Source organism: Bos taurus, chromosome 13, assembly GCF_002263795.3.
Source record: "Bos taurus isolate L1 Dominette 01449 registration number 42190680 breed Hereford chromosome 13, ARS-UCD2.0, whole genome shotgun sequence".
NCBI lineage: Eukaryota > Metazoa > Chordata > Mammalia > Artiodactyla > Bovidae > Bos > Bos taurus.
Window position 1 is genome coordinate 73746022 of NC_037340.1, and position 20887 is coordinate 73766908.

The 20887-nt window shown below is 48.4% G+C and overlaps 2 protein-coding genes across 5 annotated transcripts; one reads left to right on the forward strand and one right to left on the reverse strand.

Moving 5' to 3' along the window:
* The first annotated feature begins 1824 nt into the window (after positions 1–1824).
* On the forward strand, positions 1825–19065 carry PIGT (phosphatidylinositol glycan anchor biosynthesis class T). Of its 4 annotated transcripts, none has more exons than XM_005214534.5 (13): positions 1825–2037; positions 2559–2736; positions 5199–5326; positions 5641–5741; positions 5896–5982; positions 6515–6602; positions 6711–6808; positions 6902–7067; positions 7748–7951; positions 11860–12025; positions 12140–12223; positions 12877–13130; positions 15510–19065. In XM_005214534.5, the coding sequence occupies exons 1-12, from the start codon at positions 1851–1853 to the stop codon at positions 13127–13129; spliced, it is 1740 nt and encodes a 579-aa protein (XP_005214591.1). In that variant the 5' UTR covers positions 1825–1850; the 3' UTR covers position 13130; positions 15510–19065. The 4 variants fall into 4 exon arrangements, with proteins under 4 accessions (XP_005214591.1, XP_024856131.1, XP_005214589.1 ...); XM_025000363.2 differs by having other exon boundaries at positions 7751–7951; XM_005214532.5 differs by lacking the exon at positions 15510–19065 and having other exon boundaries at positions 12877–13569.
* Positions 17266–20198, reverse strand: SPINT3 (serine peptidase inhibitor, Kunitz type 3). Its single transcript, NM_001281915.1, is given in 3 exon segments — positions 17266–17404; positions 18099–18314; positions 20103–20198. Coding segments are annotated over 3 exon segments (312 nt in total). The 5' UTR covers positions 20179–20198; the 3' UTR covers positions 17266–17384.
* Positions 20199–20887: the final 689 nt, after the last annotated feature.

A 20887-nucleotide genomic window follows, 5' to 3' on the forward strand; every position in this document is an offset into this window, starting at 1 on the left:
TTCATCCATTTACAGAGCAGGAAGTGTGGCACTCAGATTGCTCATGCTCATATGGACTAAAGGCTGGGGGTGGGGATTTGAACCCATGTCTGTACCACATCTAAGCTCAAGTCTTCCTTCTGTTCCATGTCTAGTGGGTCAGGAGCACTGGATGTAGGTAGAATGAGGGTATACTGAGATGAAGACATCTTTTTGACTCTTCCTCTCTGGTTGCTCAAGGGTATATCTAGACCTGGTGGACACCAAATTTGGCTCTTCAGAGCCAAAATGGTTGTGAGTTTTACCAAGAGACTACAAAGCCCATCATGAATGTGCACCTGATTAGGCAGGTGGAAAAACCAAAGCAAGAATTGTTTGGAACTCCTCCAACTCAAGCCAGCACAGAAGGGGAGAGGTAGAAAAAGATTTTAACAGATCCTTTGCAAAAGAAAATATATGAATGACCAACAAATACATGAAAAGATGTTCAACATTACTAGGCACTAAGGAAATGCAAATTAAAACCACAGTGAGATACCACTACATACACACCTTCGTGGTAAAAACTAAAAAGACCCCCAAGTTAAATGTTCACTGGGATGTGGAGCAATAGGAATTCTCATACATTGTTGATACAAGTATGAAATGATACCTTCTGGAGAAAGATCTAGCAGTTTCTTATAAAATTAAACATATGTTCTCTTTCACCATTCGTAAATATTTATCCAAAAGAAATGTTAAGCTTATTCCTACAAAGTAACGTGTATAGCAGCCTAGCTCATAAGAACTAAAAACTTGAAAGAGCTCAGGTGTACATGGACAGAACAGATAAACTATGGTATATTCAGTCAATGTATGAATGATATACAGCAATGAAAGAAACAAACTGCTGATACATGCAAGACTATGAATGATTCGACAGAACATTATTCCCATGAAAGAAGTCTTTTACAAAAAACTGTACATAGTATATGATGATTTCATTTATACAGAACTCTAGAACAGATTAATCCATTTTGTGGAGAAAAATCAAAACAGTGGTTGCACCTGGAAGTCAGGGGCACAGGGGTCGACTAGCAAGGGGCATTAGCCAACTTTCAGGGGTTTTACGAGCATATCTGGATAGGATATGTGTATCCATTGGATTCAATGGATGTGCACTTCGGAGTTGAACATTCGTGTTTGTAAATTTTACATCAAAAGAAAAATGTTAACAGGTATTGAACTCTAGTTAATCATGTGCACGCTAAACTATTTAAAGAGAAGTGTCCTTATGTCTGAAATCTCTTTGAAATGCATCAAAACATAGGATGAATTGTGGGAGTTAGACTGATAATAAGAGAAGTATAGTAAAATGATAATGGTGGCTTCTAGGTGATGGGGAAACAGGTGTTCATTGTTAACAGGTATTCATCCTTTCATCTTTGTTGTGTGTTTGAAATTTTTCATAATAAACGGGAGGGTTATTTGAGGGTTTTGCGGGGAAGTTTTGCACCATAAGGGCTGGCTAGGCTTAGGACCGAGCAAATAGACACAAGAAGCTACTGGAGGCAGGGGCCCGGCTGTGGGACCTCGCAGAAGAAATAACCATTTTCAGTCTGCTTCTTCAACTCTCACGGAGGCACAATAGCAGCCGTGGCTAAGCACTTTATCGTAGGGAAAGGGGTCCACAATCCAGACCCCAATCGGTTGTGCCCCGTCAGCTCCGCTTTACACACACACTGTCTTGAAGGGCGTATCCAGGTTGTCGTTGTGATAGCTGCACCCCGACTTCCGGGATAGCACCGGAAGTCACTTATCTTCCGCTCTTCCTATTGGAGGCCGCCCTTTCGCAGGGGTGGGGCCACTGGGAGGTGGAAGCAGCCGCAGGCATGGCGGCGCCCGTGAGGATTTTCCTGCTGGTGCTGCTGCTTCTGGGACCGGGCGGCTGGGGCCGGGCGGAGCCCCCACGCGACAGCCTGCGAGAGGAGCTAGTCATCACCCCGCTGCCTTCAGGGGACGTAGCCGCCACATTCCAGTTCCGCACGCGCTGGGATTCGGAGCTGCAGCGGGAAGGAGGTGAGGAGAGGATACTGACGGTAGAACCCTGTGGCACCTGCTGGGAGTGGGGTGGAGGCCAGCCTTGGGGCCAGGCACTGACCCCACGGTGAAGTTCTGATCCCGGGGCGTGGGTCCTTGGTGGAAGGGTGGGGCAGTTTTTGAGGAATCACATTGTACCAGTGATGAAACTGGGGCCCCGGGAGGGCTGACTTTGCGGTGGTCTCTCCGCAGCGCCATGCTACCGCTCTAAACCTTTAGTTAGCACCTTCCGTGGATAGCATTGATAAGGATGCTGTTGACAATTACCGTTTATCCTGCGTGCTGGGCATGGTGCTGAGTTGAGTGAACGGTTACAGGGAAGAAATTGGAGATATAGAGAGATAAAGGCACCGGTCCAAGATCACATTGCTTAGTCAGTGACTGACTGGTCAGGAATTTAGATTCCTCTGACCCCAGAGCTGGGGTGTATTTATTGTTTCTTTGGGGTGGCTGAGAGCCCTCCCTCCAGGATCATCACTCACCTGCTGTCTCTTCTCCAGTGTCTCACTATAGGCTCTTCCCCAAAGCCTTGGGGCAGTTGATCTCCAAGTATTCTCTCCGGGAACTACACCTGTCCTTAACCCAAGGCTTCTGGAGGACTCGATACTGGGGGACACCCTTCTTGCAGGCCCCATCAGGGGCAGAGCTGTGGGCTTGGTTCCAAGACACTGTCACCGAGTGAGTGCCCACCTTGAGGCCTGTGGCAGGCTGTGGCGGGAACGTGGCATGGCAAGTGTTGTCATCTTACCACTGCCCTTTGGGGGAAGCAGTTCCATGGGGGTAAAGCTGCACTGGAAGTAAGAAGTATTATGGCCTAGTGGCATTCTTGACTTTGCTTAATATGTTTCCTTCCCCTGATACATCCAGACCTGTGGTTGCATGTATCTGCCGAGATAGATAACAGTTATCTGCAGCCTACTTGGATGTAAGGCACTAGAAAGCTGTGGCAAACCAGACAACCTTTTAAAGACATTCATTCACATAATGATAAAATGCCACAAGAGCCAAATAAAATATATGTGGGCTAGAATTGGCCTGTAAGACATCATATCTCTGTATTCGAGAAATTACTGTTTTTTAGGAGAAGGCAATGGCACCCCACTCCAGTACTCTTGCCTGAAAAATCCCATGGACGGAGGAGCCTGGTAGGCTGCAGTCCATGGGGTCTCGAAGAGTTGGACATGACTGAGCGACTTCACTTTCACTTTTCACTTTCATGCATTGGAGAAGGAAATGGCAACCCACTCCAGTGTTCTTGCCTGGAGAATCCCAGGGACAGGGAGCCTGGTGGGCTGCCGTCTATGGGGTCACACAGAGTCGGACACAACTGAAGTGACTTAGCAGCAGCAGCAGCAGCAGCAGGGGATGGACGGGTTAGGTACTGTGACTGGACCAGGTGCCTGTGTGCTCAGTCACTCAGTTGTATCGGACTCTTTGCAACCCCATGGACTGTAGCCTGCCAGGCTCCTCTGCCCAAGGGATTTTCCAGGCAAGAATACTGGAATGGGTTGTCGTTTCCTACTGCAGGAGATCTTCCTGACCCAGGGATGGAACCTGCATCTCTTGCATCTCCTGAATTGGCAGGTGGATTCTTTACCATTGCCCCACCTGGGAAGCCCAAATTCTCTTAATCTCACTATGGGAAATCAGCACGTATGTATAATTTTAAAAATTTGGGGGGGACTTCCCTGGTGGTCCAGTGGGTAAGACTTCATATTCCAATGCAAGGGGTATGGGTTCCATCCCTAGTCGGGGAGCTAAGAACCCACATGCCTCATGGCTAAAAAAAACCAAAACATAAAAGAGAAGCAATACTGTAACAAATTCAATAAAGACTTTAAAAGTGGTCCATATTAAAAAAAAAAAAAAAACTTTAAAAAAAAATTTAGGGCCTTACCTGAGAGTGGTGGGGACTGTGGCAGGCTGGAGAGCTTGGGAGGACAGCTGCCACTCAGCCTCGATGGATTGTTGTCATGTGGGAACAGAGACTTACTGTTGTCAAATACTCTCATTTTTTCCAGAAATCTGGATTTTAATGTGAAAATTGGTAAGCTTAAGTATCAGCAAGTGACTTAAAAATTTAAGAAATGCCTATGGGTTAATGTTGTGCACAGCAAATGGAACATGGCTATGGTTTGCATAGCATTTTCAGGCTTCCAGTTTGCAGTCTTTATTTGAGGCATAAGTATTGGAGCAGTTGGAAAGCTCTGAATCCAGGACTGTTGAAAAACCCCAGGCTAGCTCTACAGTGGTATCAAATGAAGAGCAAACCCCTACACTGGCCAGGGCTTCCTCTCTTGCCTGAACTCAGGCTTCCTTGCCTTTTATCCCAACTGCTCTGCTGTCACTGTCTCCCCTCATAATTGCCTGTAGTGTGGAGGTGATGTTCACAAATCTACTTTTATTCTATTATTTCTATAAAGAGCAAATCTGTTTTGCTGTTTCTCTAAAGAAAAAAAAACACCTAATTTAATTTGATGTTTCTCTGGGGTCCTAGGATGCTTATTTCCCCTTGTTCCATGAGCCTTTGTAGATGTAAGACTTCCCATCCTGAGGGTAGAACCAGGACTCACCAGGGTGTTCACAGGGAAGTAGGTTGTTTTGCCCAGTAGAGCACAACTCAGTGTGGATCAGTGAGCTCATCTCAGCCCCCGGGGTGTGGGGCACTTTGTATAGCGTGGGGTGTACGTGGGTGACCCAGCCTTGCTCCCTGCCCTCAGGTTGCTCTCAGCCTAGTCGAGGAGAAAAGATGCTTACGACAAGGTTCTGTTGCCACCCAGCCATTTCCCAGAAGGGCCCGTGAAAGGCAGGGACGGTCAGAATGGCAACAGTGCGGCAGGAAGCTGTGGTTGAGGAGGGCGGGAACGCTGCCTGGAGGAGGGAACACCCTGGAAGGGGAGCATAAGGCACTACGAGGTGCGAAGAGGAGCCACCTAAGCAGGGGCCGGCGGGGATGCAGGGATGTTCAGAGGAGAGGGAGGAGGAAGGGGCTGATAGGGGAGACCTGGGCTGCAGGCCCAGCGGGGGCGGTTGCGGCTCCAGCAGCTGGCCGGCCTCACGGCTTGGCAGCCAGCTGCAGGCTCTGAGCGAGGGGGCAGGCGCAGCCCCGGGACAGTGAGCGGGTTTGTGTCTCCATCCAGTGTGGATGAGTCCTGGAAGGAGCTCAGTAACGTCCTCTCGGGGATCTTCTGCGCCTCTCTCAACTTCATCGACTCCACCAACACGGTCACGCCCACCGCCTCCTTCAAACCCCTGGGGCTGGCCAATGGTGAGACTGCCCCACGGCCCCCTCCTTCTTCCTGTGCCCTCTCACTCCTTTGCCTCCTTTCCTCTCTGCTTGCTCCTCCCTCTGCGGGGCCAGGTCATAAATCTCCAGGGTGGGCAGGCCCTCCCCCCACCCCCCAGGAAGACGTCTCTGCGTTGCTTTCTCCCGAAGGGACAAGGGACGAAGGGACGAGGACGAGGCTGTTCCACACTCCTCCCCCAGCATAGACTGTGAGAGCGGTGGTGCTGGCGAGTGTGTGCGGGTCCTGAGGAGCAGGGCCCCAAGGCTCCCCCCAGCCAGGCTCCTGTCTCCCTCAGGCACGGACCACTCCTTCCTGCGCTACGCGGTGCTGCCACGAGAGGTCGTCTGCACCGAGAACCTCACCCCATGGAAGAAGCTCTTGCCCTGCAGCTCCAAGGTGAGGCCCAAGGGACCTGAATGTGGGTGGGAGCCCCAGAGAGTGGATGGCGTGGGCTGATGCCCCCTCCCTGCTCGACAGATAACCTCGGCCCCACACCCAGGCGCATCACTGTGCAGGGCACTGACCTTTCCTCTCACGCCACCTCTTCCAGGCAGGCCTCTCGGTGCTGCTGAAGGCTGATCGCCTGTTCCACACGAGCTACCACTCCCAGGCAGTGCATATCCGCCCTGTTTGCAGAGTAAGTCTTGGGGAACGGGAGACAGGGGCCATCCCGGGGCTGTGAGAAGGTGCAGGTAAAGCACATCGCCCAGTGTCTGTCGAGGGCTGAGCCAGTGGTCAGTGGGAGATGTGATGATGACAGTCCAGGGATTTGGTCACACACCAAGGAAACCTAGTGGTTGCCTGTCAAGCCGTCACTTAATCTTTGTCGTGGAGCCTGGTGGTTATGAGCCATAGCTGTGTGGGTACATTTGCTAGCTCAGCCACTTTCTAGCTGATTTGACCTTGAGTGGGTCACTTTATCTCCCTGGTTTTCTCATCCGTTAAATGAGAATAATTGTAGTATCAGTTCATCCAGTTGTTGGCAACGGTTCATCCCACTGATGCGCAGGATGCTGCTGGCACAGGGTCAAGTGCTCAGTATGGAGTGGTAGCAAATTGATGGACGGGGAGATACGGAATAGAGGAGGGATTGCGTCCAGGTTGCAGTCCCTGGAGCTGTGAGGTTGGCGGGGAGGTAGGTCGTCACTGCTGCTGTCTGGCCCTTGTAGAATGCACGCTGTACCAGCGTCTCCTGGGAGCTGAGGCAGACCCTTTCTGTTGTATTTGATGCCTTCGTCACTGGACAGGGGAAGAAGGGTAAGCTCCCTTGCTCTGGCATCTCCACCCACCCATCGCCAGCCCCGCCCCATCTGTGTGGAGCAGGCCTAGTCCTGCCCCAGCTCATCCCCACCCTCTCCTCCCCAGACTGGTCCCTCTTCCGGATGTTCTCCCGAACTCTCACCGAGCCCTGCCCCTTGGCTTCGGAGAGCCGAGTCTATGTGGACGTTACCAGCTACGGCCAGGTACTGAGGTCTCCAGCCACACATGTCAGCCCCTTCCCTCCAAGGCCAGCCTGCCCCTCTGCTCGCTTCTCAGCCCTGTCCTTGTGTCCCCAGGACAACGAGACATTGGAGGTGTACCCGCCCCCCCTTACCACATACCAAGACGTCATCCTGGGCACCCGGAAGACCTATGCGGTCTACGACCTGCTGGATGCAGCTGTGGTCAGCAACTCACGCAGCCTCAACATCCAGCTGAAGTGGAAGAGGCCCCCAGAGAATGGTGGGTGGAGGGTGGGCTGTGACGGCCACCACGGGCTACAGCAGGTTCATCTTGTAGGGAAGACTCACAGCCCCATCTCTTCAGGAGACAACAGGCTTGTGTTTAGATCCAGATAACTGGAGTCAGACGTCCTGGTTCTAACACCATCTCTTCTAAGCTCTATGACCTTGAACGTTCCTAACTTCACTGTCTCATGCTGAAAACAGGGATAGTACACCTAACAGGTTAGATGAGATAATTAACAGAAAACATGGAAGTCATTCGTGCATTTGTTCATTTAATTAACAAAAATTTTTTTTTGAAGACACAAATACCCCGATTTCGAGAAACATTAACATACAGTAGTTGAAGCAGGCCTCAAACAATTAGTTACAATCATGTTCAGTGTTACCAAGGAAAAGTGTGAAATATTGTGAGAGCACTTGGTTTGGGTTGGAACTGGCAGAAAGCTCAGGCCTTGTTAGTACTCACTAAATAACAGTAGTTCTGTTGTCATTGCTGTGAGTTGGGGAAGACAGGGATGGTTCCAGAATGCAGGTTTCCCAGTTCTGGCAAAGCATCTCCACATCCCCTTCTGGCTTTGAGACTCTGAACCTGGCCCAGGGAGTGGATTTGGGGAGTGACCCCTCCCCCCTTTTTGTTTTTCTTTAAAGGAGTGGTTAACTGTTGGCTTTTCTCAGCAGAGGCCCCCCCGGTGCCCTTCCTGTATGCCCAGCGGTATGTGAGCGGCTACGGGCTTCAGAGCGGGCAGCTGAGCACGCTGCTGTACAACACCCACCCATACCGGGCCTTCCCTGTGCTGCTGCTGGACACCGTGCCCTGGTACCTGCGGCTGTACGTGCACACGCTCACCATCACGTCCAAGGGCAAGGAGAACAAACCAAGTGAGCGCCGAGTCCCCAGCCAGCCCCTCCCCCCACCCCTCCCCCTCTCCCTCCTCGTCCTCTAACCCCTCAGTTCTCAGGATAATTCCAGAAATACCTTGCAGTCTGCACAGGCATCAGGAGTAGTTTGAGACATAGAGTGACCTCAACAATGCCAGATCTGCAAGTGTTTATAAAGTCAAAGCAGTTAAATCACATAATCCTGGTGACTCTTCCTAGGACGTGATCAAGGCAGGAGTTTCCTTATCTTTCTCACTTGCTTCCTCCTCTTTCCTGGAGCTCTATTTTGTTTCGGATGATTCATAGACTCAGGTGGAGAAAGGGCTAGCCAGAAAAACAGAGTATTGGATACAAAGAAGGTGCTGGAGTAGGTGTTTTTGCTTCCTTAGGTGGGGTAAAGAGGTGCAGTTTTAAAAATTTGTTTGTTTTTTCTGTTATTTTTCTGAGGAGGAGTTAATATTTTCTGAGTGCTTTCTATGAGATGCCAGGCATAGCACAAAAGCACTTGTTTTCCTTCAGAGTGGAGGGAGACTAAGGAACACAGGAGACTCCTTAGGAAGACGTTACAGCACAACCCCAACAGGTAGACTTACAATCTTCTCTAAACCTCTTTGTGGTTTCCCATATTTTCTAGCCCATGGTTACTAGTTTTACTTATTTTCAGCCCACTATCTGTACCCCCTTGAAAATCTCTATTTCATACCTCCCACCTGTATATTTCATGGTGTTTTTGTTTTGTTTTTTATTTATTTTTATTTTTGGCTGCACTGAGTCATCGTTGCTGAGCACAGGCTTTCTTTAGTGTGGTGAACGGGGGCTCATCTTGAGGTGCTCGGGCTCTTTGTTGTGGCTTCCCTGGCGCAGAGCACAAGCCCTAGGCGCGAGGGCTCAGTGGTTCCAGCATGTGGGCTTCAGCAGCTGTGGGGCATGGGCTCTCGAGCGCTCAGGCTAAGTAGTTCTGGCACACAGGCTTAGTTGTTCTGTAGCACGTGGGATCTTCCCAGGCCAGATTGAACCTGTGTCCCCTATATTGCCAGGTGGATTCTTAACCACTGGACCACCAGGGAAGTTCCTGTTTTGTTTTATCTTTGCTTTGGCAGATTTGAAATACATACCCAAATGGAACAGAGTAATGAACTCCCGTGTATGCATTACCCAGCCTCAGCAGTCTCCAGCTTCATGTTCCGTTTTTTGTTGTTGATTTTTTTTCTAGTTTCGTTGAGATACAATGGACATACAGCACAAGATAAGTTCAAGGTGTTCAGCATGCTCATTTGACTTATATCTATCATGAAATGACTGCAGTAAGTTTAATGAACATCCATCATCTCATACAGATACAAAGTTAAAGAAATAGTAAAAAGTTTTTTCCCTTGTGATGAGAACTCTTAAGGATTTACTCTCTTAACAGCTTTCATGTGTAATGTACAACATTAACATATTTATCATGTTCTACATTACATTTCCGAATCTTGTCTTAGAACTGGAAGATTGTACCTTTTGACTGCCTTCATCCAATTCCCTTTCCCCTACCCCTTACCTCTAGTAACAACAAATGTGATCTCTTTTTCTAAGAGTTTGTTTATTTTTGAAGTATAATTGACCTCTAACACTATGCTAGTTCCTAGTAATAGCAAAGTGATTCAGTGTTTCTGTACTTTCCAAAATGATCATCATGATAAGTCTAGTTACCATCTGTCACCATGCAAATATAAGGCATAGCTGTTGACTGTATTCCCCACACTGTACATTTCGTACCTGTGACTCATTTATTTTGCAACTGAAAGTTTGTTCCTCTTGCCCTCCCTCATCTATTTCTCTCCTCCTTCCACCCGTCTCTTCCTCGGGCAGTCACCTGCTTATTCTTTATGTCTATGACTACTTCTGTTTGGTTATGTTTATTCTTTTTTTTTTTTTTGATTCCCAGTATAAGTGATATCATACAGTATTTGTCTTTGACTTATCTCAGTTAGCCTAATATTTTCTAGCTCATCCATGTTGTTGCAGATGTCAAAATTTCCTTCTTTTTTGTAGCTGAGTGATATTCCACGTCTTCTTTATCTGCTCATCCATCGATGGGCGCTTAGGTCGTTTTCTTAGCTGTTGTAAACAATGCTTCAGTGAACATTGGGGTGCCAGTATCTTTTCAAATTAATGTTTTTGTTTTCTTTGAATAAATACCCAGGAGTGGAATTGCTGGATTGAATGGTAGTTCTGCTTTTAAATTCTGAGGAATCTCCCTGCAGGTGTTGATAGTGGCTGCGCCAATTTACATTCCAACGCAGTGCACAAGGGCTCCCTTCTCTCCGCGTACTCACCAACACTTGTTATTTGTTGTCTTTTTGATGATCCCGAGACGTGTGAGGTGATATCTTATTGTGGTTTTGATTTGCCTTTGTGACGATTAGTGATGTTGAACTATTTTTTCATCTGCCTGTTGGCCAATCTGTATGTCTTCTCTAGAAAAATGTCTATTCAGATCCTCTGCCCATTTTTTTAAACAATTCTTTCTTTTTTGACATTGAGTTGTATAAATATTTTGTATATTTTGCGTATTAACCCCTTATTGATATCATTTGCAAGTACCTTCTCCCTTTCAGTAGTCTGTCTTTTCATTTTTCTGGTCGTTTCTTTCACTGTGCAAAAGCTTTTTAGTTTGATGTAACCCCATTTGTTTATTTTTACTTTTGTTTTTCTTGCCTGAGGAGACATATGCAACAAAACATTGCTAGGTCAAAAGGCACACTGCCTGTATTTTCTCCTGGAAGTTTCATCATTTCAGGTTTTACATTTAAGTCTTTAATCCGTTTTGAGTTTATTTTTGTATTTGGTATAAGAAAATAATCCAATTTGATTCTTTTGCATATAGCTGTCTTGTAACACCATTTATTGAAAGGGCTCTCTTTTCCTCATTGTGTATTCTTGTCTCCTTTGATATAGATTAATTGCCCATATAAGTGTGGGTTCATTTCTAGGCTCTGTTCTATTCCACAGCTTCCCATCATTTTTGTTTCATCTTTCCCTTTATTTATTTGGTTTGGTTACTTTTTTTGCTGGAGTATCTTAAAACAAATCCTACATATCATATCGATTCACCTTTAAACATCTCTAACAGGTAAGGGGCTTAAAAATATGTGTAACCTATTGTTATCACTCCTATTTCCCCCAGTGGTCTTGAAAATAACTTTATAATTGATTTGAATTGGGTAAAAATAAGGTGCTCACATTATATTTGCTTGATAAGCTCCTAAGTTTCTCTCTCTCTCTTTTTAGATTAATAGACTTACTTTTTAAAGAGCAGTTTTAAGTTTACAGAAAAGTTGAGCAGAAAGTACGGGGTTCCCATATACACTTCCCTTCACCCCCATTTCCCGTTATTCCCGCCTTGATTGGTGTGGTCCTCTTACATCTCTTTTAATCTGTAAAACAGTTCCCAGTGGTTTTTTAAAAATTGACTTGTTGGCAAAAGTGGGTCATTTGTTGGATAGGATGTTCTACATTCTGGTTGGCCCATGTTTAACATGTTCCTCGATCCTCTGTGTATTCTTGAGTATCAGTGGTTAGTTTTAGAAACTTGATTAGATTCAGGTCTCATATTTTTGGCAAGAAACCTTCCCAGGTGGTTCTGTGGACTCCCTGTTGCATCATGGGAGGCACTGGATGTCTGGTGGCCCAGTTTTCATGATGTGAAGATGGAAGAGGTTGAGCATATCCTGGAACAGCTGCCCTGGAAACACCTTTTCCCTTCCCTGCCCTCCTCCTCCCTTCCGGGGGCCTGGCTGACTTCGTGATCCAGATTCCCCCTCCTTGGCTCCCCAGTCCCAGCCCCAAGGCCTGGACAGGTAGGGACAAGTGGTGCAGGCGGGCTGAGCCCTGGAGAGAGCTCTGGGTGCCCTGTCGGTCCCCAGGTTACATCCACTACCAGCCTGCCCAGGACCGGATGCAGCCCCACCTCCTGGAGATGCTGATTCAGCTGCCGGCCAGCTCCATCACCAAGGTCTCCATCCAGTTTGAGCGGGCACTGCTTAAGTGGACCGAGTACACCCCGGACCCCAACCATGGCTTCTATGTCAGGTGGGCTCCCCTCACCTGCCGCCCCCGCCCTCCTGGCCCACCCTTTCCACCACTCTCCCTGGTGGAGGAGTGTGAGGAACACAGCTCACGGAGTATCTGTCTGCTTCTCTGCAGCCCATCTGTCCTCAGCGCCCTCGTGCCCAGTGTGGTGGCAGCCAAACCCGGGGACTGGGAAGAGAGCCCCCTCTTCAACAGCCTGTAAGTGTGAGCCCGGCCGCTGGCGTCCAGGTGGCACCTGCACAGGGTTCAGGCTCCTGCGGGCTGGCCTGGGGCTAGAGGTTGTGTTTGCAAAGTAATAAGTAGATTGGCCCTGTCCTAATTCAAACCCCAGTGGTCTGTACTGTTAGTATAGTCTTTATGAAATGATCCTAGAGAGCTGCTAGGAGATCAGAAGGTGAGAAGTGCAGGACGTTTACTCATCGGTTCTCTTACAAATATGGAACTGAGCACTTATCAGATGCTGGGTACTTCAGAGAGCTCCACGTGGACAGCACTGGACAAAATGGACTTGCCCCTCCCTGCTCATGGGCACAGTCTAGAGAGGAACTGCTGGGGAGTAATGTGTTGGGTAATCCAGGAAGGCTGCCTGGGGGAGATGACCTGTAGGCCGAGACCAGATGGCTCAGGAAGAGGCAGCCCAGTGAAGGCAGGGTCCCTTTCCTCTCCCTCATCGTAGCTCTCCTTTGATCAGATAATCTGTATTGAGCTTTAAAAGGCTATGAGGCTAAGAAAGCTTTGAAAATGCTTCCCACTGACGTTGGCCCAAGTGGCCAGAGAGAGGGGATGGGTTGGGTGAGGTGAGATGTGGGGAAGCAGCCAGTCCTGCCTCACTGTTCGCTCCCAACCCCCAGCTTCCCAGTCTCTGACAGCTCTAGCTACTTTGTGCGGCTCTACACGGAGCCACTGCTGGTGAGCCTCCCCACGCCGGACTTCAGTATGCCCTACAACGTCGTCTGCCTCACGTGCACCGTGGTGGCTGTGTGCTACGGCTCCTTCTACAACCTCCTCACCCGCACCTTCCAGATCGAGGAGCCCAGGAAGGGCGGCCTGGTGAAGCGGCTGGCCAACCTCATCCGGCGTGCCCGAGGTGTCCCCCCACTCTGAGGCGAGTCGTGCTCACAGTTGGGCTGCAATTTCTCTTGAGAGGGGTGTGGTGGCTGACCCCCGTCCCCCACACGCCCCCAAGGCTCTTCCTGCCACTTGCCCTCCCCCGAGGAGGCTTTTGAACCAAACTGTCTCTTGGATTGGGCCAGGGCCTAGAGCTTCAATGTTTAGGACAGTAGCCATGAGTCAAATGTGGCTTTTGAATTTAATTTAAATTGAAAATGCATTTCCTTATCCATACTGAGTGCATTTCAAGTGCTCAGTAACCAGAGGTGATTAGTGGCTGCTGTACTGGACATCATGGGGACAAATGTTCCCGCCACTGCAGAAAGTTCTGTTGGACGGTGCCCGCCTGGATAATAGGATGTGCTCAAATATTCGTACCACTGTGTGGTAGGTGGAGATTACTGGTTGTGGAATAAAAAGTGTCTGGTTCCTTGGTTGGTTATCTCCTGTCCTTGAGGCCTGGGGAGAGCTGGGGCCAGAGAGTGTTTGGCAGGTACCGGAACTGGATCTCCTGTCCGATCCCCTCCCCAGCCAAAAAAACAACCAACCAACCAACCAACCAAAGGCCCCTGCCTCCTCCCACCCCTGCCAGAAATTCCTTCTCCTCTCCTGCTTCCCTCCGCCCCTGGCATCCTCTTCTTACTGGTTCCCAGAACTCCCTGGGTTTGACGGGGAGTGTTTATGTCAGCATCTCCACAGCCATGAAAGTGAATCATCCTGTGCCTTTTAGGAGCCCACGCTGGAGAGCCGCTGGAGACACAGAAGAGCTTTGGGTGCCCATTTTCCAACCAGACTGTGCGTTGCAGCCACTTGGGGCTCTTGTGAAATAATGCAGGTTCCTGGGATCCAGACCCATGAATTCAGTCAGTTTGGGTGGAGCCCAGCCTTTCAGTTTTTATCTGGCTCCTCAGGAGTTTGTGTTCTGGGTGGTCCTCAGACCACCCACAGGCTTTGAAGCCCTTGGGTTGAAGCCTGCCCCTGCCCACATCCTGGCTGTGTAACCCCAGATTCCTGTGAAACAAGTCCTCTGGCAAGTGTTTGCCCTGCCCCCACCTTCATTCTCTTCCTCTGACGCATTTGTCAAGTGTATACATTACTGGTCTGCCCCTCCCTCTCCCAGTTCTCCCATCCGTCTTTTGGTCGATTGCCCGTCAAACAGAATACCCTGCTCTGCTAACCACTGTGTCCCCCTCAATTGCCAGGTTCACTCTGACAAAACCAGGTGAGATGTTGTTTCCTCCAGGAAGTCTTCCCTGACACACTGAGCTGCTGTGGGTGCCCTCCCTGGACAGCTTTCATATTCCTTATCTCCCTGGTTGTTACTGTCCTTTAACTTCCAGTAGACTAGGAGCTTAGAGGCACAGGGCTGTCCTCCACTTGAATGCGTCTGCACTCAGGACAAGTTGTCAGTGCTCAGTCGACAAACGTGATTGTATGAATGGGTGTGGGCTACTGTGGCTTGGGGTCTGGAGGCTAGAGGTAGGGATGGGTAAGGTGAGGGGCTCTCTAGAAACCCCACCAGTGTGAGTGCAGGGTCTTTAATATAGTACATGTGACAGGTGTACAGCTAACAGAGACGGGGCTGTTTAGGTTCCCTCTGAAGGTTTTCCCAGAGCTTCTAGAATGTATAAGCAATGTGTCTGCGTGTGTAGGACAAGAGGTGGCGTGAATGAGCTAGTCCAGACCATGGGCAAAAGCAACTGGGTCAAGATGCTTTTACTCAAGTTTACTTCAAGCAGTAAACACACCGGGTGTGACATAAGAGTGCAGCTGAGTATGGGATTTCCCTGGTGGTCCAGTGGCTAAGACTCCAGGCTCTCAATGCAGGGGGCTCAGATACGATCCCTGGTTAGGCAACTAGACCCCGCATGCTGGAACCAGCGGTCCTGCAGGCTGCAGTGAAGAATGACGATCCCATGTACTGCACCTAAGGCCTTGTGCAGTTAAATAAATAAAAATAAATATTAAAAAAAGGTGGGTAGCTTATCTGAAGCTAAGTGGTCCTGGCAGCCTGCATGTAGTGGGGTGTTTGCCAAGTCAGAACAGTAGAGTTTATACCTGCAGCCAAGTCAGCACCTAGAATGCCGTCTACGGCCATGTCTTGTATAATTTATATAAAGATGACACCCCATATCTTAGGTTTCCTCCTCCCTGAATTCCATAGTCATTTACCCAGCTGCATACTTGCCATCTCCACTTGGATGTTAAAGGCATCTCAAATTCAGTTATCTCCCAGACTTCTGATCATCTCCACCCTGACCCTAAACATACTCACCCATCGTCAGCTCATCTCTGCAAATGACGGCTCTCATCTCCCCAGCTGCCCAGGCCCAAAACCTTGGACTCATTTTTGATCCTTCTCCTTATTCTCCAGTATGTCCTGTCAGAAAAGCTGTTTGTTCTACCTTCAACCTAACTGAAGAATCCAACTCTTCTTCACCACCTTCACCATCAAGTTATCAAGAGGTCTCCCTGGCTACCCTGGTTATAAATTGCTTCTCCAGCTTCCAGCTCACCACTTGCCTGCCTTGTTTTTCTCGGTAGCCCTCACCACCATGTAATGTACTGTGTAGCTTCCATATCCTGCTCATTAATAATTAAGATCCATATGGACCAGAATTTTGTAGCTGCAGTGTCTGGAACAGTGCCCGGTTAAGGCGACCCTCACTGTCTTCCAGAGCTCAGTCTCCGAGTAGCTGTTCAGAACACGAAAGGGAGTAGAGACTTCCCCGCTGTGTGGTTAAGACTCTGTGATTCCCCTGCAGGGGGCGCAGGTTCCATTCCATGCCATGCGGTGGGCCAAAAAAAAAAAAGAAAAAAATGCTCTTTCTCTCAAACACATACTTATTCATGTATGATAAGCATTTTTGGCCTTGGATAAAGCCCAAGGGTCCATTCGGCTTTGGGTCCCCACCTGGAGCCTCAGGCCAGGCTGGCTTCCCAGTGTGTCCTTGCTGATGTGATATCACATGGCCTAGGTTGGCTCCCAGGCAATAGGACATGTGAAAGGGGTGGGGTGGGAAGGGCACACCATTGTCCCCATGACATCGCCAGGACAGGGACCTGGTCTGGGAACCCCAGGTTCTGGCTTCTAGTATTGCTGCTTGACTTTGGGCCAGCAGTTTCCCTTCCAGCAAGAGGAAGTGGTTAGATCAGATGCAGGACATGAGGAGAGAGTTATTGGGAGTGGCAGGCAGGTGTATTATTTAGTCTTTAAAAGGAAGGAGATTTTGGGACTTCCCTGGTGGTCCAGTGGCTAGGACCCCGAGCTTCCTTTGCAAGGGGGCACAGGTTTGATCCCTGGTCAGGGAACTAAGATCCCAGAGCAGCCAAAACAAACAAACAAAACGGACGGAAATTTTGATACAGGCTACAACATGGATAAACCTTGAGGACGTGGCACTAAGTGAAACAAACCAGTTATGAAAGGAAAAATAGTGTATGATTCTACTCTTACGAGGTTCCTGAAGTAGTTAAATTCTTAGAGACAGAAGTTAGAGTAGTGGTGCCCAGGGCAGGGAGAAAAAGGAGTTAATTTTTAATGGTACAAAGTTTCAGTTTGGGAAGATGGAAAAGTTCAGGAGGTGGGAGGTGATCATGCTGTATATATACATACAACAACGTATGTATATGTAATACCACTAAATAGCACATTTAGAAATGGTTAAAATGGTAAATTGCATGTTGTATATGTTTTACCACAATTAAAAAAATTTGTAAAAATCTTTTTCCAGTATTCCTCCTGGTGGAGAGAGAGGGCAGTCACCCTAGCTGGCCAAGATTCCCCGAATTTCTACCCCCTTCATACTCCTCCAGGCCATGGTTCCTGCTGGACAGGAAGAACATTCTGGCTCATCATGCAGCCCTGGGTAAGAAAGAGCAGCAGGCCAGGATCCAGGGACGGACATCCAAGGTCCCCAAATTTCCATTCAGTCTGGCTTCCTTGAGGACTCCCTGGTGAAAGGGGAACTTTTGTCCTTTGTCCTGTCTTCATTCTGGGAACACAGGACAGTGAGGGCCAGGAGGGCTGGGCGTGGGGCGATGCAGGTTTGATCACTCCTGTGACTGTGAGCAATTTTTGAGGACAAGCCCAGGGCCCTTGTAGGAAGGCTTCAGGCCACGTCAACTTTGAACACTTTATTGACCCAGTCCTGGAGGGATGCAGGATGGGCTCAGAACAGGGCCTCCAAGCGGGAAGGGCAGCCAAGGCAGCTTTTGGTCAGAGCCTGGGAACGTGCAGGTGTCGCCGTCAGCTCTTGTCCTCGGTCTCTGTGATGGAGATGACGGTCAGCTCCCTCCTTGGCTGGCCCTTTGGCACCCTAGAGCCAGAGCCATCAAACTGGACTCCTTACCCAACCCCTTCAGCATCCACCAGCCCGGGGACCTCCTCATATCTACCACCTCCCACCAAGATCACTGCCACAACTGCGTTCCTCAGCTCTGTCAGCAGGATCACCCTGCAAGGTCACAGTGCTGTCTTCACCTCTGCCAGCGCTACCGTGTGCTTTATTTATTTATTTGATGGCACTGGATCTTAGGTGTGCCCCAGGAGAGCTTTCACTTGTGGCATGTGGGATCTAGTTCCCTGACCAGGGATCACACTCCAGGCTCCTGAATTGGGAGGGTGGAATCTTAGCCACTGGACCACCAGGGAAGACACCTCGCCCCCTGCAGCCATCAGGTATTTTAAAAGGGCTTGCTACAGTGATCAGCCCACCTTTCATCTTTATTATCAGTGCCACCATCCACCGCTGCCTTGCTGTCTACACTGCCAGTGCCCTCATTGCCGCCCCTCCCAGGCATCAGTGACCAGGTATCTCATTCCCCTTATTCTCATCATCACTAACTTCCATATTAACATCGTCACCTGCATCACCGCCAGCATCCTCACCAACACCCTGTCCCTTCACACCCAGCATCCTATCACCTCCGTTCCTCTTCCTGGGTCTATCAGAGGACTCACCAGGGGGTTGGCAGATCCTCAAACACATCTCTGTGGTTTCAAAATTGTTGTCATTGCCCTGACAACCACCATAGGTAAAGGGCTCACAAGCATTGGATGTAGAGTTATAGAAGTATCGGAGCAAAGCAGCTTTGCAGGGGCCCCTTGCTTGGGGGAGCTGGCACAGGTCAGGGGGCGTTTGGAACAAGTCCTGGGAAGCCTCTTGTTTGAGATTGTCTGCAAAGGAAGAAAGAACAGAATGGTCACTGATGTGTCCTCTTAATGAACTGATTTTTTCCCAGCACCTACTCTACACCAAGCGCCCTCCTAGGTGTTCACTGTTCTTGCCGTTGCTTAAATCAATCAAATGGGAAGAGTGTAACTGTGCCCACTTCACAGATGGAGAAACTGAGGCTTGGAGAAGAGTGCTAATTTTCTCAAAATCATAAAGCCTGTAAGTTGAGAGAGGCTTGGGATTTAAACCCAAATCCAATTTCAAATCCCAAATGCTGAATCTTACAACCTCTCATAACTTGACATGAAGATGTTGGCTGGAGCTTTGTTTATGAAGGCAAAAAAGTATAATTTGGAAAAAATGTAAACGTTCATCAGCAGGGGGTCAGTGGGCCAACACCACAGCAGAGTGTTGATGATATATATCAACATGAAGAGAGGCTCATAACTTGTGCTGAATATAAAATGAAATTACAAAATAGGTCTGGTGTGATTCTGTGGATATTATATGTACATATAAGCCCATAGAATGATGGCATGAAGGTTATTCTTCCATATGTTTGAGCAGGTATGTCTGGGTGGTGGGATTTCAGGTGATTTTTTTTCCTGAAAATCCTTTTTAGTATTTGAGTGCCAATGAACAAGTATCATATTTTTTTATATCTAGGAAAAAGATATTTAGATATTTACATTGAGTAATGTTTAATATCCATGGGTAATCAGCAAATAAAGAAACTGGCCTCTTCTACTGAAACACTTGTTATTTTACCTCCTTTCGCATCTGGCTCTGAATATCACACAAAATAATTTATCAAACATGCACACACGCACACACTCACACACACACACCCTCCCTCAGCCGTTTGCCTCGGACATTCAGGACCTCAGTGTCTGTTTTTATGGGATGTAGCACTTTGAGACCTACTCCATTGTTCTTGCCTGGAGAATCCCAGGGACGGGGGAGCCTGGTGGCCTGCCGTCTCAGGGGTCGCACAGAGCCGGACACGACTGAAGCGACTTAGCAGCAGCAGCAGCACTTTGAGAATGACACTTTCCCTAATAAGGACAGCATCCCTCAAACAAATAAGCACATGAGTCAACTCAGCTCCACGGAACCCTTATGTAAATCCTCAATGTGTGTGACCTTGACTGTTGGATTTACTGGGAGAAGCTTAAACCGAGAATAGGAAAGAGGCCATTCTAGGAAGAAATTTGAGACCTTCTATTTGGGCAGCAAATTCTCAATCTTGGTTAGAATATTAGAACCTCTTGGGGAACTTAGAAAGGAAAAAAAAAAGTCCCGATGCCCAGGCTTCGTCCCAGATCCATTAAATCAGAATTTCTGAGTGTGAGAACCAGAGTGACCTCGGGAATTCCGTGTGCAGCCAAGTCTGAAAATCTGGCTTCCTGTTCAAAGTACTGTCAACGTTTCTTTTCTTGCTTAAGAATTCTAGGCAGTAGGAATCTGGAGAGCAGGATTATTGGGGCTGTGTGAAATAGGGGGCCAGTTTTTTAAACTTCACATGTTTACATATAGTTTGTCTTTTTAAAACAAATATATGTATTGCTTTTTAAGAAAAATTAAAATTTGATGACGATATCAAAGAGACACTTGGGAGTTCTGGCCCCAGATTTTCCTGAGCCTGGATGCTGACCACAGGGAACCTCTTCCTGTGCCTAGGTCCTTGTTTCCTCCTGAGGTGGAAGTGACCAGATGGCGTGTTGGATCCATCATCCCCCCTCCCCATAGGTGATGATCTCAGGGCCCCTGTTCCCAGCCCCTCAGCTCACCTGAGGTCTCTCCTGAGCTCGCTAAGCCCACCAGGCAGGGGGTGAGGCAGAGGGCAAGTAGGCAGCTGAGCTTCATGGTGTGAGGAGCTGTGAGTTCTGAGCTGAGGTCGGGAGGCTGGAACTTACAGCTGCACCTGAGGGAGAAGGGGTCCTATTCCCCAGGGCTGAAGGAAGTATCTTGATTCTCGTTACTTGGAATAGGAAGCACCTTGGGCCAGGGGTGTGGGCTGCAAGAACTGGAGGCCCTGCCAGTTGGCCTTGGATGAGTTCTTCAAGGCCTTCGGGCAAGTCCCCTAAGATGGTGCTTCTCTAGCGTCTGGATTGTAGTCTCAGCCCCAACTACTGCAGACTTGAGTTCCTGTGACCTTGGACTGAGAAGGAACCTCTGGGGACCTCCATTTCCCTATCTGTAAAACAGGTGGGCTGGACCATGTGGTCCCTGAAAGCCCAGCACAGCTCTTCTCCATTCTATTATTATTGGTTCCCATCCAGAGCCTCCCAGCTAGTGTCTCAGCATTCCAGGAGAGAGAACACAGCTCTTTGTTCATTAGCTCTTTTATTGAATTTTGGGATAATGAGTTTATTGTTTCATATAAATCATATTTCTTTTTAAAGATCAAGCTATAGTTAATAGCATAAACAAAAGGCAAAATCACTTCCCCCAAATTCTACCCTAGTGTTATGAAGTAGAAATATAATGCAAACCACAAAGAGACTTTAAAAATTTTCTAGTAATTGCATTTTTTTTTTTTTGCTATGGGGCACATGAAATCTTAGTTCCTCAT